The sequence below is a fragment of the Globicephala melas genome, chromosome 11 (genome assembly GCF_963455315.2).
Source record: "Globicephala melas chromosome 11, mGloMel1.2, whole genome shotgun sequence".
In the NCBI taxonomy this organism is placed as follows: Eukaryota; Metazoa; Chordata; class Mammalia; order Artiodactyla; family Delphinidae; genus Globicephala; species Globicephala melas.
In genome coordinates, this window is record NC_083324.2 from 51,390,745 (window position 1) to 51,409,534 (window position 18,790).

At 42.5% G+C, this 18,790-nt stretch overlaps 1 protein-coding gene across 1 annotated transcript in view; it reads left to right on the forward strand.

Moving 5' to 3' along the window:
* The first annotated feature begins 1,425 nt into the window (after window positions 1-1,425).
* SUSD5 (sushi domain containing 5) overlaps window positions 1,426-18,790 on the forward strand; it is a 36,926-nt gene continuing 19,561 nt past the window's right edge. Inside the window, exons 1-3 of the mRNA XM_030830003.2 lie at window positions 1,426-1,593; window positions 10,170-10,347; window positions 14,694-14,812. Coding sequence (XP_030685863.2) covers window positions 1,488-1,593; window positions 10,170-10,347; window positions 14,694-14,812 — 403 coding nt within the window. The 5' untranslated portion in view covers window positions 1,426-1,487. The remainder of the gene's footprint in view (window positions 1,594-10,169; window positions 10,348-14,693; window positions 14,813-18,790) is intronic.

Below are 18,790 nucleotides of genomic sequence, written 5' to 3' on the forward strand. Positions count from 1 at the left end.
TTTCCACCACAGATTAGTTCTGCCCCTTTGTGAACTTCATATAAAAATGGAATCATACAGGGACTTCCCTGGCACTTCCACTGCAGGGGGAGCGGGTTCCACCCCTGGTCAGGGAAGTTCTGCATGCCACGAGGTGTGGCAAAAAAAGAGAGAGAGAGAGAGAGAGAAAGGAAATCATACAGTATGAACTCTTTTACTAAAGCTTCTTTCACTCATCATATTTTTGAGATTCATCCACGTTATTGAGTGCATCAGTATTTCCTTCCTCTTATTGATGAAGAGTATTCTATTGCATAAACATGACAGCGTTTGTTTTTCTGTTCGTTGGTTGATGACATTTGAGTTGCTTCCAGTTTTTAATTATTGTGAATAAAGCTGCTATGAAATTTGGGTATAAATCTTTTTGTGCACATATGTTTTCATTTCTTTTGGATATACACCCAGGAGCGGAATTCTGTGTCTTCAAGGAGGTGTATTTTAACTTTATATGAAACAGACAAACAGTTCTCTAAAGCAATTGTACCAAATAAACCTTTAGAGCGTGCCATCTCCCCAAATCAGGACAGGGCAGGACGGGTCTGAATAAAGACAAACTTTAAAATTTCATTAGAATTCGGTAGTAATATCCAATTGACTATTCTGAAAGCGATAGTAGGCACAGCTCCTGAAGGAATCAATGCATAGTTCCTGCAGGTGCCTTCTGCCCCCTCCCCTCCATTCTCAGCAATAACCAGGCTTTCAAAGGTCCCCTCCAGCCCAGACATGTGAATTCTCACTCCTCAGGTTACCAGCTAGCTGTTGCAAGATGAATAGTTAAGTAAATTAATTTACACTCACATGTGAATGATTGTCAGGCCTTTTAGGGAAGGGGAGTCTCGCTATTCCGTGCGTTTCACTCCTCAGAGTGAGGCTGGCAAGTTAGAGCTTTCTTTTTCGTAAAAATGTTCTTCCTCTACAGGAGGACGCCAGCTGCAAAGTCAAGAGGCAGAGTACAGAGTTAGGCATCAGTTTTTCACGGTCCTCCCGGGGCGAGAGGGTGTGGGGTGGGTTGGCCTCTCAGACTGCGTCACCCTTTCGCAGAGGGTCCCCATGCAGGCGGGGGTTCCCTGCAGCGGGCTCTCCGCTCTCCCCGCCTCCACGCGCCCTTCCGCTCTGCCCCGGAGGCACCCAGGGAGCTCGCCGTTCGTTCGGCTCAGCCTCTTTTGGCACCGAGGCCCCCAGGTGCCCAGCACGAAGGCGGAGCCCGGCTACAGCCGCCTCCCCGGCGCCGAGTACTGGACCCCCTGGGAGCTCGGGGCCCCAGCGTTGCGGATCTGGCATCCCCAGCCTCCCTGGCTCCCCGCGCTCCTCCCTGTCTGCGCTCCGGGCGCGAAGCCTGCGACGCGCGAACAGAGCACAGCACGCGGAGCTGAGTGGCGTGCGCGGCGCAGTGGCGCGGGCACCCCCGATTGCGGCACAGCCAGAGCCCGCGCTCCAGCCAGCGGCCCATGGACGTCCGGACCATGTCTGCCAAGGGACCCGGCTCCCGCACCCGGCTCTGGGCGGCGGCGCTGCTCCTGCTCGGCCTGCCAGGGCTCTCCGTGCGGGCGGAGGGTGAGTGTCTGGGGAGTGCCCGCGAGGCGGCGGGCCCGGGGTGGCGCGTGGGGAAAGTGAAGCTCGCCGGGGCTGCCCCCTCGGACGAGCCCGGAACACTACCAGCCTTGGAGGAAACAAGGAGCGCAGCTGTCCTGCGATCCCGCCTCCCTCTTGCAGCTCACCGAGTCCCCGCGCGCCCAAACGCCCCCACAGGGCCCCTGAACCACTCCTTAATGCACAAGAGAAAGCCTGTGCTTTGGTCCTGCAGGCCCACCTCTAGCTTTCCAAGATCTCCTTGAAAGGTCTTTAAAATGAAATCACGTCTAGGGTGCCCTGGAACCTCCTCTGCCGAGACATAATTTCCCACGTCTATTAAATGTGCTCCGAATGGCAAGGCCAGTGATTACAAGATTCCCTTGGCGTTTTGGCTTGGTCCGGGAAGATCTGAAAGATGAGTGGAAATCAGCTAGGCAAAAGAGAGAGGAGAGGGTCTTGGGGAGAGGAAATAGCACGTGCAAAGGTCCTGTGAGTCACAGGGGAAATGGGATAAATGACAGAGTGGCTGGAGCGGAAAGTTCAAGGTGAGGCTCTCCTTTGACAAGAAGCTAGACAGGGCTTCTCTGGTGGCGCAGTGGTTAAGAATCCGCCTGCCAATGCAGGGGACAGGGGTTCAAGCCCCGGTCCAGGGAGATCCCACATGTTGCGGAGCAACAAAGCCTGTGTGCCACAGCTACTGAGCCTGCGTTTTAGAGCCCGCAGGCCACAACTACTGAGCCCACGTGCCACAACTACTGAAGCCCACATGCCTAGAGCCCAGTGCTCTGTGACAAAGAGAATCCACCGCAATGAGAAGCCCGCGCACCACAACGAAGAGTAGCCCAGTAGTCCCCACTCGCAGCAACCAGAGAAAGCCCACGCACAGCAACGAAGACCCAACACAGCCAAATATAAATAAATGAAATAAATACATTTAAAATATAATAAAAATAAAAAACATTTTTAAAAAGCTAGAGGAAATAGGTAAGGACCAGATTTTTGTGGGTTCTGAGAACTGACCCATCTTTCGTTTGTTTTTTCAACCTGAATTCAGCTTTCAATACTTCCCTAAACTTAGCAGGATCACAGCCTTAGATCAGTTCAGTTTCAAAAAGCTAATTCAGCTGTGTTTTGATTTTGGAACAAAACCCCGTTGACTTGGTGCAGAAGGATGTAAAAGAAAAGAAGCTAGCATGTTCTCACATCCATGAGGGGTTACTAGTAAATCCAAGCTTGGGACAAATTAGATTGATGAAGGAGAAAAACCCTCAGCTGATTTAGGATGCTTTGTATATTTTAAAATGCCATCGCTATTTAGCAAACAATATTGGGTGCAGAGAGAAGATTTGACAAAAAGAACCATGATGGTTAGGGAAAGGAGAAAGCAAGGGAAAAACCTCCAGATAGTAGCTTAGAATTTTGGGTTCTCTCTGTTCTAAGTGCCAGCTTGTAGAACTCTTTGCTCCTAATTAAGGATGACTGTCTTATTTCTCCATATGGTCAGAGAGAGTGTTAGAGGGGAAAACACTGTTAACTTTAAAGGCTCCTAGTGATCACTGTTAATTTTTAATTGAGATAAAATTCATGTAAAATTTACCATTTTAAAATGCACGATCCAAGTGTTTTTAGTACAGTCATCAACCATCACCACTCTCTCATTTCTGAAAATTTTCATCACCCAAAAAGAAATCCCATACCTAGTAGCAGCCAATCCACTGTTAATTCTTTTTGTTTTAATTCACTTATTTATTTATTTTTTGGCTGCACTGGGTCTTCGTTGATGTGCGAGGGCTTCCTCCAGTTGAGGCTAGCGGGGGCTACTTCGTCGTTGAGGTGCACAGGCTTCTCATTGCGGTGGCTTCTCTTTGTCGCGGAGCACTGGGCTCTAGGCGCACGGGCTTCAGTAGTAGTGGCACTCAGGCTCAGTAGTTGTGGCTCGCAGGCTCTAGAGTGCGGGCTCAGTAGTTGTGGCTCACAGGCTTAGCTGCTCCGCAGCATGCGGGATCTTCCCGGACCAGGGCTCGAACCCGTGTCCCCTACATTGGCAGGCAGATTCTTAACCACTGCACCACCAGGGAAGTCCCTGTTAATTCTTTACTGTAGTACTTTTTGGCCTGACATTGAGTCATGAAAATTAAGCTGATTTTAAAGAATGCAAGTAGAATAAATTGGAGCTAGTATTAACCTTTGAACAATGTATACTATTGTACCAATTTTAATTCCTTTTAAAGCAATATCTCTGCAACCCATGAGGCTTTAGAGTTTCACCCCACTATAACTGCTGAAGTGGAATGTCAGATGGGTATGGATCAATATTTGTGCCTATCTGGCTTGATGTGGGTCATAGAAAATTTAAGACAGAAATATCATTGGATAAGGAGAAAGGAACGACAGCACCAGGCATATTTTCTTGTTAACACTTGCCAGAAGTGCCTCCGTTTCTCCCTTCTCCTTTCCTTCTCCCTTCTTCCGCAATGGAGAACTATAGGTAAATTTGCTTTCAAGAAACTCCATTTGCTGAGCTCCAACTTTTATAATAGAGCCATTGAAAAATTAGAACCTATTTATGAAAGGATTCTTTTCTTTACTAAATATATGCTTAACTACCACTTTTCACATTTACGTATTTATGTGCTACAGTGATGGAAGGAGGAAGAAGAAATGTGCAGCTAAACTAATGTGTTAAGACATTTGAAGAGAGAGAATTTGGAGTTATTAAAAATTCCATAGACTTATTCAAAAATAAGTCAAACTCAAATGAAAAACATTTAGTTTTACATTGGACTAATCAGATGTGTATCTTATACATAAAAGAGACCTGCTATTGTAATTTTAAAACGCTTTTGAAACAGAAAAATCTTCACATTAACTGAATGCAAATTAACTGTTTGAGTAAAGACTGCAGGAAAAGATTCATTAATTCAACAGATAATTTGAGTGTCTACCATACACTAGGTACTGTCCTTGCTGTTGAGGATAGAGCGGTGAGGAGAAACAGGTCCTTGCTATCAGGGAGCTTAAAATCCAATGGGGGAGAGAGTCATTAAGCAAATAATTATATGAATGAAAATGTGAACTTGCGATTTTGATAAGTGATAAGATTAAAGGATGGAGGTATTATGAGGGCATACATTAGGAGATTTTTGACTTGGCATAGGAGGATCTGAAAGATAAGAATAAACTAGGCAAAGGGGGGAAGACAGAGGATCTGGATAGAGAATAACATGTACAGAGAAACTATGAGTGGCAGAGAAAGTGGGACATGTGTTAAGAAACAGAGTGACTGGAGCCCAGAGTCCAAGGTAGAAGTAGTTTGAGATGATGCTGGGGAAACTGATATGGGGCCAAGTTTTGTTTTAATCAAAAAAAGAGAGACTGATCAGGTTTGCATTTTGAGAAGCTCACGCTGAGAGTAGGAAGAATGGATGGCACCAGGGCAGGATTGGATATGGAGAGACCACGTAGGGTGCTATTTCACTTGTGCAGGTGAGAGAGGGTGGGGGTGGAGAGGAGGATGGGGTGAATGGAAAGGGTCTGGACTGAAGAGAAAAATGTGAGTTATCCATGTCAAGATGGCCTTTGAAACCATGTGTGTAAATGGAATCCTAGGGAAAAGTTTTACAATGAGAAGAGATGACCTACTTAATTTCTGTACAGATATTTGTCACTTAAGTTAAAATGTTTTACTGCAACCTTGCTGAACTGTTCTAGTAGTTTTTCTAGTGGATTTCTTAGGATTTTCTATATGCAAGATCACGTCATTTGCAAATATAGTTTTACTTCTTTCCAATCTGGATGGCTTTTATTTCATCTTCTTGCCTACTTGCCTTGGAGAGAACTGCCAGTACAATGTTGAACAGAAGTGGCAAGAGCAGACATCCTTGATCTTAGGGGAAGGTATTCAGTCTTTCACCACCAAGTGTGATGTTAGCTGTGGGATTTTTGTAGATGCTCTTTATCAGGTTGAAGATATTCCCCTCCCTTCTTAGTTTGTTGAATGTTTTTTTAATCATGAAAGGGTACTGAATTTTGTCAAGTGCCTTTCTGCATCTATTGAGATGATCATGTAGTTTTTGTCCTTTATTCTATTGATAAGTTGTATTATATTAATTGATTTTGGGATATAAACCAACCTTGTATTCCTGGGATAGATCCCACTTGGTCATGGTATATAATTTTTTTTTTATGCTGCTGGATTTAGTTTGCTAGTATTTTTGTTGAGGGCTTTTGTGTCTATATTTGTAAGAGATAATGGCCTGTAGTTTTCTTTTCTTGTGGTGTCTTTTGTCTGGTTTTGGCATTAGGGCAATGGTGGCCTCATAGAAAAAGCTGGGAGGTGTTGTTCCCTCCTGTTCTATTTTTTAGATGAGTTTATAGAGAATTGTTATCAAGTTCTTTTTAGCTATTTGGTAGAATTCATCAGTGAAGCCATCTGAACATGTGCATTTCTTTGTGGGTAATTTTAAGTTACTAATTCAATCTCTTTACTTGTTAAAGGTCTATTCAGATTTTCTATTTCTTCTTGAGTCAATTTCAGTAGTTTGTGTCTTTTTAGGAATTTTTCCATTTCATACGAGTTACCTAATTTTTGGCATACAGTTATTTGGGGGTTTTGGGGAGGATTTTTGGCCATGCCATGCGGCATGTGGGATCCTAGTTCCCCAACCAGGGATGGAACCTGCGTCCCCTGCACCGGAAGCACGGAGTCCCAACCACTGGACTGCCAGGGAAGTCTGGCATACAGTTGCTTATAGTAGTCCTTTATAATCTTTGTATTTCCAGGTTGGAGTAATAACTGCCCTCTTATTCCTGTTTTAGTAATTCAAGTCTTCTTTTGTTTTCTTGGTCATTTTAGCTAAACGTTTGTCAATTCTGTTGACCTTCCCAAAAACCAACTTTTGGTTTTACTGATTTTCTTTATTGTTTTTCCTTCTCTATTTCATTAATTTTTGCTTTAATTCTTATTATTTCCTTCTTCTGCTTGCTTTGGGTTTAGTTTGCTCTTCTTTTCCGTGTTTTCCAACAGGTTAGGATTTTTTTTTTTACATTTTTATTGGAGTATAATTGCTTTACAATGGTGTGTTAGTTTCTGCTTTATAACAAAGTGAATCAGTTATACATATACATATATCCCCATATCTCTTCCCTCTTGCATCTCCCTCCCTCCCAACCTCCCTATCCCACCCTTCTAGCTGGTCACAAAGCACCGAGCTGATCTCCCTGTGCTATGCGACTGCTTCCCACTAGCTATCTATTTTAAATTTGGTAGCGTATATATGTCCATATATACACTACCACTCTCTCACTTTGTCCCAGCTTACCCTTCCCCCTCCCCGTGTCCTCAAGTCCGTTCTCTAGTAGGTCTGCATCTTTATTCCCGTCTTACCCCTAGGTTCTTCATGACCTTTTTTCTTTTTTTAGATTCCATATATATGTGTTAGCATACGGTATTTGTTTTTCTCTTTCTGACTTACTTCACTCTGTATGACAGACTCTAGGTCCACCCACCTCACTACAAATAACTCAATTTCGTTTCTTTTTATGGCTGAGTAATATTCCATTGTATATATGTGCCACATCTTCTTTATCGATTCATTGTTGATAGACACTTAGGTTGCCTCCACGTCCTGGCTATTGTAAATAGAGCTGCAGTGAACATTGTGGTACGTGACTCTTTTTGAATTATGGTTTTCTCAGAGTATATGCCCAGTAGTGGGATTGCTGGGTCATATGGTAGTTCTATTTTTAGTTTTTTAAGGAACCTCCATACTGTTCTCCATAGTGGCTGTATCAATTTACATTCCCACCAACAGTGTATGAGGGTTCCCTTTTCTCCACACCCTCTCCAGCATTTATTGTTTGTAGATTTTTTGATGATGGCCATTCTGACTGGTGTGATAGGATTTTTATTTGAGATAATTTTTCTTATTTTAATGTGGGCATTTATAATTATAAATTCCCCTCTATGCAGTGTATTAACTGCATCCCATAAGGTTTAGCATGTTTTGCCTTCATTCATCTCAAAGTATTTTCTAATTTTGTGATTTCTCCTTGTCTCATCAGTTATTTAGAAGTGCTTGGTTTCATTTCTATTTATTTATGAATTTCCCAATTTATGTTATTAATTTCTAATTCTACCCCATAGTAATTAGAGAAAATACTTTGTACAATTATAATCCTTTTAAATTTATTATGGCTTATTTTATTGCCTAGCATATGGTCTACCCTGAAAAGTGTTCCACACGCACTTGAGAAGAATGTGTATTCTGCTGCTGTTGGGTGCCATTTTATACAATCAATGTTCACTTTTATTTAACTGTGTATTGACTTTTTTCCCCCTTTCCATTCCATCTTGCCTCTCAAATAATTTTCTTTCTGCCTGAAATACTTCTTTTACTATTTCCTACAAGGAGGATCTGGTGGTGGCAAACCACCTTGATTTTGGCTTATCTGAAAAAATACATTTGTTTCATCTTTGTTCTTTGAAATATATTTTCAGCGAGTACAGAATTCTAAATTTGCAGCTATTTTTTGCTAGTAATTGTATTCTTGCTTCCATTGCTATTGTTTTAGAAGACAGCAGTCAAACTGCTGCTACTTTGAAAGTATTCTCTCCCTTCTCTCTATCTGCTTTGACAATATTTTCTTTGTCTTTTCCATTTTGCAGCATCACTGGTATATATGTATTTATAGATATTTTTCATATTGGGATTTGTTGTTGAACTTATTCAATCTATATATTGGAATATTTATCAGTTCTATAAAATTCACAGGCATTTTGTCTTCAGATATCACTTCCACCTCATTTTTTTCTCTCCTCTCTGGGAATTCTGATTAAAGTATATGTTAATCCTTATTCTTGGGACTCCCTGTGGTGCAGTGGTTAAGAATCCACCTGCCAATGCAGGGGACATGGGTTTGAGCCCTGGTCTGGGAAGATCCCACATGCTGCAGAGCAACTAAGCCCATGCGTCACACTACTGAGCCTGTGCTCTACAGCCCACAAGCCTCAACTGCTGAGCCCATGTGCCACAACTACTGAAACCCGTGCGCCTAGAGCCCATCTCCACAACACGGGAAGCTACTGCAATGAGAAGCCCATGCACTGCAACAAAGAGTAGCCCCTGCTTGCCACAACTAGAGAAAGCCCACACGCAGCAACAAAGACCCAACGTGGCCAAAAATTAATTAATTTTTAAAAAATCCTTATTCTTTCCTTCATGTCTCTTTATTATCTTAATATTTTCCATCTTTTCTTGTTTCTTTACTACATTTTGGATGATGTCTTCTGATTTCTTTTTTTTTTTTTAATATTTACTTATTTGGTTGCACTGGGTCTTAGTTGAGGCAAGTGGGCTCCTTAGTTGCAGCAGGTGGGCTCCTTAGTTGCAGCACACGGGCTCCTTAGTCGTGGCATGTGAACTCTTAGCTGCGGCATATGCATGTGGGATCTAGTTCCCTGACCAGTGATCGAACCTGGGCCCCCTGCATAAAGAGCATGGAGCCTTAACCACTGTACCACCAGGGAAGTCCCCTTCTGCTTTCTTTTTCAAGGTTAAGTTCTTTGTTTAAATGTGTCTGATATTCGGCCAAAAACATTTATTGCATTTTAAATTTATCATTGTATTTTTAATTTCTAGAAGTCCTATTTTGTGCTTCTTCAGATCAGCTAAGCACTTTTTATCATTTCCTATTCTTCGCAGATATTTTCAAACTTGTCTTTCATTTCTTTAAATATAGTAATCATGACTGTTCTATAATCTGTGCCTGTTAATACCAGTATTGGACTTATTTTTAGGTCAGTTTCTGCTACATGTGGTATCTGTTGCTTCTCACTCATGGTGCCTTGTTTCCTTGTACACTTCACTGTTTTTTACTTCGGTGGTCATAGCCTTTGAATAAGTATTTGTATGGGATTTCCTGAAGCATAAAATGGAGGGGTTTTTTTCCTCCAGAGAGGAGTTAGTTACAATTTTTCCTATCAGGTGTCTGGATAAATGTCAGTCTCAGGCCACTTTAAGCTAAATCCATGGCTTGAAGTGTCTTAGACATAAATTTTTGTTAGAACTACAATTCCAAATCAGGATTAGCACTTGGCCTCCTAACACCAAGACAGCTCATCCAACAGTTCTTGAGAATGAGGGAAGGGGATATTTTCTATCCTTGTTCACTCTTATCTTGAGACTATATATGTATACCGTATCTTCTTTATCCATTCATCTGTTGATGGACACTGAGGATGTTTCCATGTCTTGGCAATTGTAAATAATGCTGCTAAACATCTTTTTAAAAGGAAGATTTGAAGGGCTTATCCAGATAAACATGCCAGAACAGGCAGTTAAATTTTTTTTTAAGTTAACAGGTAAAAATAGATTCAAACACCAGTGTAACTGTCATCACAGTCCGGGGACGAATGCAGCGAGGTGGTTGCTGCACTTGGATCTTTAGGCAAGTGGGAAACTACAGTTCTGATGGGCATCTGCCAGAGGGTGAGTTTGCTGAGACTAAATTCCCGTGGATCCTAGAGTCAGCCTGTGTCCATGCTTGTCCTCACACAGGGAAGCTCTTTGTGCTGGAGTCTCAGAATGGCTCTCAGGGCCTGGAACTAGAGGCCGCTCGGCTTTCCTGCAAGAGCAGAGGCGCTCACCTGGTGTCTGCGGACGAGCTGCGGAAGATGGTGCGGGACTGTGCCTTCTCCGTGTGCACCACAGGCTGGCTGGCGGACGGCAGCCTGGGGTAAGTCAGGCCAGCTGGGGGCTCTCCTGCCAACTCACCCCACCTTGCCATCAGGGCTGATACGGGGCTCAATAGAGGTGCCAGGATAGACAGAGTGCAATGGGCTGTGGCTTCCAGTATATTCTTATTTTGAGTTAAATATAAAAACAAAATGTTAAACAAAATATAAAAACAAAAATGTTAATAAAAACATTTTTCTGGGGTTCTGTCACAGTTTTTTCCTCTTTGTTATTCTGAATTTCCTTTTAAGTTACAAAAGAAAAAATGCTTGTAAAAATTTCAAATAATACAGATATATATAAAGTGCAAAGTGAGTTTCTCTCTTCTTCCCCACCTCAGAGGTAATGACTCTTAACTACTTGATATATATTCTTTATCTCTTTTTCTCTGTGGATATTCATCTGCATCCATAGGAAGAGGAAGATGGTATTGAGGTTTTAAAATATAACCACGAGGGACTTCCCTGGCGGTCCAGTGGTTAAGACTCCGCGCTTCCACTGCAGGGGGCACGGGTTCGATCCCTGGTCAGGAAACTAAGATCCTACATGCCCTGTGGCGCAGCCAAATAAATAAAAGTTGAGAGTCAACAGATCCATTTTAAAAAATGATAAATTTTAAAAAATAAAACACAATATGGCCACAAATTCTTTCACATTGCTCCCATTGAGAAGTGGGGTTTATGTCCTCTCCCTGTGAATCGGGGACAGCATAGTCCTGCCTCGACCAGTAGAATACAGCAGGAGTGATACTGTGTGACTTCTGAGGGTAGGTCGGAAAAACCCATGGTCAGATTTCCGGGGACACTTACTTTTGAGATGCTATCTATGAAGTCCTAGGAAGCCCAGGCCACATGGAAATGCCTTATGTATGTACTCTCACCAATAGCCCCAACTGATGTCCCAGCCAATAGCCAGCATTAACTAGCAGAAATGTGAGTGCAGATGCCTCCAGGTGATTCTAGCCCCCAGCTATTGACTTAGGCAGCCTGTGAGTCTTTCCAGCTCAGCCTTAGACATTACAGAGCAGAGACAAGCCTTTCCCGTTGTGCCCTATCTGAATTCCTGACCCATGGAATCCTTGTGGAGAAGTAATTCTGTGGCCAGCTAGGAGAAAACATCCCATTAGTGCTGTTAACTACTCGATCAGTCATAAACAGAGAAGGCAGGAGCCATTCCACGTTTTCCTTCATGCCACAGGAATGTGAAAGAACAAATGGGCCCTGAAAACTACTTTGCTTGATAATGACCCTGAAGGTGTCTGGCTGGGAGATGGCCATAGGAAACACATGCAACCATGTTGATTCACATCTCCAAAGGTGCCACATGTAAAGCAGCAATTGAATAAAGAGAACAAATGAGGTTACTTCCAAAGCTTTTCAGTGAATCTGGAATTGTAGCCTCTCTGCTTTATATTTCACATCCAAGTTCCTAAATAGACAAAGTATGTCCCACGTATGCATGTTTCCATAACGTAGTCAAGTGTGGATATTTTTCATAACTCTGTCACTATCATTATATCAGATAACCAGGGTATTCTGAAGATTCTAAAGAGCCAGCTTGGAGCCAGGCTTAGGTCTCCCAGGCATTACAAATTGAAACTGAGTCATTGGAAAGGTTTGTCCTCTCTGGGTTTCCTGTAAGGTGTTAAGACATGTTAGTGGATCTCTAACTTGCTTAGATGCTATTTTTTGTTGTTGTTGTTGGCCACACCGCACAGCTTATGGGATCTCAGTTCCCTGACCAGGGGTGGAACCCCAGCCCTCAGTAGTAAGAGCGTGGAGTCTCTAATTCCCTTAGATGCTATTTCTTTAAAGTAAACACACTTACTTGATATATTTACTACATGACATATTAAAATAGTTTTCCATGTTAATGTTTCTGGAACCAAGAAGTATCTGACCATTAGTATGGACATTTCACTGTGCATCTTTCCTGCACAGCCATCTCCCCTCCCCACCAAAAACTAACTATTAAATGCATGGCGCATCTTGCAATTGATGGCATAGTAGCTACATAGATCTGATCTGTATCTCCATGAATTTATATTCAGTATATACATATATCTAGAAGATGGAGATCTAGAATGGTGAATCTAGAATTTGGGGCTATTTGTCTTCTGGGAGCTTTTACAGATTTCATAAAGCGTGTCTGAAAAGCTGAGAAGCGACTTATATAGCCTCATAGGACTAGGAGAACAGAGATTTGAATTCAGGTTTTATGTATGTGGGGACCAAGGGAATCCTTTTGCTTAGGGTTGGAACATTGAAGGGCTGTACCCTAGGAGTCATAGTAAACTGGAACAAGTACACAGGCCCTCAAAGGAGCTGCAGCATAGCGTCGAATCCTCTGAAGCCATGAGTTTGGATTGAGATGATACTAGAGTTCCAGTGTTCCAGATAGGTAGCAGAATTGATTTTAAAAATCTTCTCTGGAGGAAAATAATATTATCCTAGACAATTTATTTCCACAAACTATTTTAGCAAATATAGGATTTGTCAAGCAAAACAAAATAACCAGTCACGTGAGGAGACAAGGCAACAAGATAAAAATAGCCAATAGAGGAAAATAAGGAGGAAAATAATTGCAGGTGGATGGCTGGAGATGCCAAAAGGGATGAGTGGAAAAAGTAAATATGGGGGTGAATTGGAATTATGTACAGATGGTCCCTGACTTACGGTGGTTCAACTTACAATTTTTTTTAACTTTATGATGGTGCAAAAACATTATGCATTCGACAGAAACTGTTCTTCAAATTGTGAATTTTGATCTCTTCCCAGGTTAGTGATATACTGTCTGATACTCTCTCATGATGCTGGGCAGTGAAGTAAGCTGCAGCCCCCAGTCAGCCTTGTGATCATGAGAGTAAACAACTGATACACTTATAACCATTCTGTACCAAGACAACCATTCTGCTTTTTCACTTTCAGTACAGCATTCAATAAATTACATGAGATATTCAATGCTTAATTGTAAAATAGACTTTGTGTTAGATGATTTTACCCAGCTGTAGGCTAAAGTAAGTGTTTTGAGCACATTTAAGGTAGGCTAGGCTAAGCTCTGATGTTCAGTAGGTTTTGTGTGTTATATGCATTTTTGACTTACCATATTTTCAACTTACAATGAGCTTTTGGAGATATAACACCGCTGTAAGTTGAGGAAGATCTATAATTATATACAGCAGTAACAGTAATACTAAACACTAAAAAATGGTATATCAGTCAGGAAGTGTTTTAAGTATGTTAATACATAGTATTTTAAATTGTGTTGTTGGGAAAGAGAGTAAAAGTAACATTAGGGCTTCCCTGGTGGCGCAGTGGTTGAGAGTCCGCCTGCCGATGCAGGGGACACAGGTTCGTGCCCCGGTCTGGGAAGATCCCACATGCCGCGGAGCAGCTGGGCCCGTGAGCCATGGCCGCTGAGCCTGCGCGTCCGGAGCCTGTGCTCCGCAACGGGAGAGGCCACAACAGTGAGAGGCCCGCGTACCACACACACAAAAAAAGTAACATTAAATTTTAATAAGTCAAGGAAGAGTGTTATAACCTCTGTGGTAACCACTAAAAGAATAGTAAAAGAACATATAACTTCCAAACCAATACAGAAGAAAAAGAGATTGCCAAAAAGGAATTCAAACAATCAAAATACGGGAAAGAAAAGAGAGGAAGAAAGGAAGAAGAATGGGCAGAACTAATAGAAATATGGCAGATTTAAATTCAAAGAGATCTGTTATTAAATTAAGCAGATGTGATGCTCTAATTAGAAAACAAGGACCATCAGGTGGATTTTTTAAAGTTCTACTATTTGCTGTTTACAAAAGATATCCTTAAATAAATCATGGGGCAAAAATAAATTATAATGGAAATTTACATACATGTAGAAATGAATGATATTAAAATATAACATACTCAAACTCATGGGATGCCACTAGTGCTATACCTGGAGGAAAATGTAAAGCGTTAAATGCTTGTGTTAGAAAAGCAAAGAGGCTGAAGGTTCATGAACCGATGATCCATCTTAAGAAATCCGAAAATAACAGCAAAACAAACCCCCTCAAAAGAAGACAACTAATAAAGAGAATTTTATGAAATAAAAACCAAGTGTATACTAAAAGAGATCAACAATGTATTGCCCCTGAATCTTGAATTGATATATGTAACCCTCAACTCAAGCACCACCTATAACTTCCTGCTTTTAGACTTCTGGGGAGAGTATTGATACTTCATCATATTGATACTTTCAGCCAAAACTGAATCAGGAAAATCTCTGCTGATTCAGAGCTGACAGCAGAAAAGAATTCTTTCCCAGTTTTGGTTAGTTCTCCTAACCCAGTGTCTTCTTTGTCTGTTTTAGGACAACCATGTGTAGCAAGGGGAGTGGTGAACAGCAAATCATGAGAGCTATCGATGTGCAAATTGAAAGCAACCCAGTTCCTGGTGGCACATACAATGCCCTGTGTATTAAGGATGAAGGTCAGTGCCAGAGCCTTTGTAAAGGTTTCAGAGGGTGTGCTCGTGGGGGTTGACCTCTTAGGTTGTGTTCTCTAGAAACTGACCTTAAGATGAGGATACACTGAACATCATGAATCAGGAAGACTTCCAAAGAAAAGCCAACATGGCAGTGGGGAAGTGGACAGGGAAAGGAAGGGGGAAGGCAATGGTGCAGCACTAAGCAAAGTCCACAGTGGCTGTGAGGTGGGGGGGTAACTTTGGCTTAATCCTGCAGGGAATCTCTGGAGACAGTGACCACAGGTCACCATGGTTTCCTGATCAGGGGTGAGAGAACAGGGGTATTGATACCACTGAACTTGTCAGTCATTGTGTAAGGGCTTGCTTCAGGGAGATATAAATTCCCAGACTCTTCTGGTTTTCAGTGTGCTCAGACAAAGAGTTATGATAGCTGAGTCACCCTCCAACAAAGATGCACAGATGCTCACCCAGAGCCCCTGTGCATGGGAATGGTAAAGGGATCTAGGAAATATGGACAGACCCCTGACAGCATGTGCTGCAGCTGCTGATACCACTTACCCTTTGGTCTGTCTTCATGGTGGAAATTTTTCTAAAAAGAAAAAAAAATCCTTTTTTCCCGAAAGGAAATTTATAGGATTTAGGAAACTGCTCCTAGAAAGAAAAATACAACTTCCTTCTGGGAAATCAGCTGAGTAGTGAGGAGAAAACCATAAAGGAGTCTCCAGGGCAGCGTTTCATGTGCACTGGAAAAAGTACACCTTCATTATCAGAAATATATGCTGCTGAAAGGGAATGTCCGTGAAAATGGGGAGAAAGCAAGCTGCTTACTCATCAGTCATAGAAATCAGCACAGGTACTGCCAGGCTGCACACCGGTCTCATCTGGGAAGTTTTAAGAACTACTGATACCTGGGTGCCAGCCCTAAAGATTTGGATATAAATGTTCTGGACATTGGGTTTTTTTTAAGCTGCTCAGTGACTATAACATGTAGCCCAGTTTGAGAATTAGTTCTCTAATGCAGAGTTTCCCAAAGCTCTCTGATGATAAGAAATACCAGATGAACTTATTAGAAATGCAAACCCTCAGGCTACATCCCAGAGGCACCAAATCCCAATCTCCAGGGAAGGGGTCAGAGGAGTTGGCAAATCAAAGAGCCACAGTGAACCCCACAGCCCTGGCTGGTGCTTGTTAGATGTTTATTGGCGGTAGGCTTCTCTGCTGCCATGGCATCTCCCTCCAGGAAGGGTTGTACATTTGCTGATTGCAGTCAAGCAACTGAAAGATGTGGTCATGGAAAGCCCCGGGGGAGAACAACATCCATGGTTTGTTTTTTAAAAAAAACCACATAAGTAAATGAAAACAATCCTTTGAATCTCAAACATAGGCAAAGGTTCAGATCCCTGAGGGAGACAGGACAGAGCCAGAGGAAAACCAGCATGACCTTCTTTCTTTAGTGATCTCAAATGGATACGTGGAGCTTCTGAGTCTGATCTCTTTCCTCCCATGAACAAGAGGTAGCAGCTAGCTTTTGCTGTGTAACATACCACCCCCAAATGTAGTGGCTTAAAACAACTGTTTGTTTAGTTCACTATTTTGGGGAGAGGGCAAAAATTTGTGTTATTCTTCTGGCCTCAGCTGGGCTCATTCACGAGTCCGCAGTCAGCTGCTGGGTACGGGCCTTGCTTCTGGGTGTTGGCTGGATGTTGACTGGGGTGATGGGTGGGGGGCAGGCACTGAGCCATGTGTTCCTCATCATACAACAGGAGATCCTGGGCTTTCCACCTCACAAGCTTCAAACAGGTTGTTGTGTATGCAAGTGTGTGCCCCTTTGCCCACAACTGTAGTGCATGAAGCCAGAGGTTGGAAACATCTGTTCACATCCTATAGGGCACCAAGTTTAAAACCATGACAGTGACTCCAAAACTGAGTTATTGCCAAACCAATAAGAGGTGCCTCCTGATATACTGCACTCAGAGGAGCACAACTTCAGTTCAGTAGTATTCCTGCCAAAGATGTGCAACCTGAATCTAATCATGAGGAAGCTTTAGCCAAACTCAAGTTGAGAAACATCGTACAAAATGACTGGCCTATACTCTTAAAAATGTCAAGGAGGGCTTCCCTGGTGGTGCAGTGGTTAAGAATCCACTTGCCAGTGCAGGGGACAAAGTTTTGAGCCCTGGTCCGGGAAGATCCCACATGCCGTGGAGCAACTAAGCCCGCACGCCACAACTACTGAGCCTGCGCTCTAGAGCCCGCAAGCCACAACTACTGAAGCCCGTGCGCCTAGAGTCCATGCTCCGCAACAAGAGAAGCCACTACAATGAGAAGCCTGCATACCATAAGGAAGAAGAGCCCCCACTCACCGCAACTAGAGAAAGCCTGCATGCAGCAACGAAGACCCAATGCAGTCAAAAATAAATTAAATTAAAAAAAGAAAAGAAAAATGTCAAGGATAAGAAAGAGAAAGAGGGAATTCCCTGGCTGTCCAATGGTTAGGACTCCGCAATTCCACTGCAGGGGGCGCAGGTTCGATCCCTGGTTGAGGAACTAAGATCCTGTAAGCCTCGTGGTGCAGCAAAAAAAAAAAAAAAGACAAAGAAAGGCAAGGCAACTGTTTTGGATTAAAATAGACTAAAAAGACTTGACAACTAAATGTAATTTGTGATCCTAGATTGTATTTTGGACCAGGAGAAAACAGCTATAATTGATGAAATCTGAATATGGATTTAAATTAGATAACAGTATTGTATCAATGCTTAAATTCCCTGATTTTGGTAACTACTGCAGTTATGTAAGACAATATCCTTGTTCTTGGAAATATATACCAAGGTTCTTAGGGACAAAGTGACATCATATCTACAACTCATTCTCAACTGGTTCAGAAAGGAATTACAGGGACTTCCCTGGTGGTCCAGTGGTTAAGAATCCACCTTCTAATGCAGGGGACATGGGTTTGATCCCTGGTTGGGGAACTAAGATCCCACATGCCGTGGGACAACTAAGCCCACACGCCACAGCTAGAGAAGCCCGTGTGCCGCAATGAAGAGACTGTGTGTTGCAATGAAGCAAAGACCCAGAGCAGACAAAATTAAAAAAAAAAAAAAGAATTACAGATATAGATACACATATGTACATATTCATATATGTAAACATATACATGTATGTGTTTATGTATGACACATATTTTCTCTCTCTATATATATATATATATACATATCTATATCTATCTAGAGAGAGAAAATGATAAAGCAAATGGGGCAAAATGAAAACACATTAGTAAATCTGGATAAAGGGTTTATGGGAGTTTCTTGTTTTTTAAATTTTCCTGTAACTTTGAAATTATATGAAAATGAAAATTTCCCCCCAAATGATCTACATACTCCTCCCAAAACAACAATAACAACAACAGGAAAGCACAAAACAAAACAGCAAAAATAAAAACAAAAACATGAAGCAAATCCACGATGCCTATGTAAGGACTGATGCCATTTTAGCAAGTGAGCCCTGTGTGGGTGTCTTTGAGTCAAAGCGCTCAAGAGCCCCGCATCCAGGGCAATTTGCCTGAGCCTGGCTTGCCCCCCTCCCCTCCCCTCCAGGTCAACACGGAGAGGCTTGCGTGGGGAAAACTGGAGTCTTGGTCCAACAGGGCCTGAGGAGGAGGCCCTCCCTTGTGAGGAGGCTTCAGATGGGTGATGAAGGGGCTCAGGAATGCATGCTGAGGTGGGGTTAGGGTCAGAGGGCTGCTCTCTCTCGGACTTTCCAGAAAAGCAGGATGGATTCCCCATGATCCCTCAGAGAGAGAGCCCTGTCCCTGTTCCTCTGCCTTTCCTTCTTTAGAAAGAGCATGTAAATGGCTCCCAAATGGCTCTTCACTTTTCCTCAGGGGAGCCTTGTAGACAGTCAACAAGGGATTATCACAGTAAGTGAAGTAAGTCAGACAGAGAAAGACAAATACCATATGATATCACTCATATGTGGAAT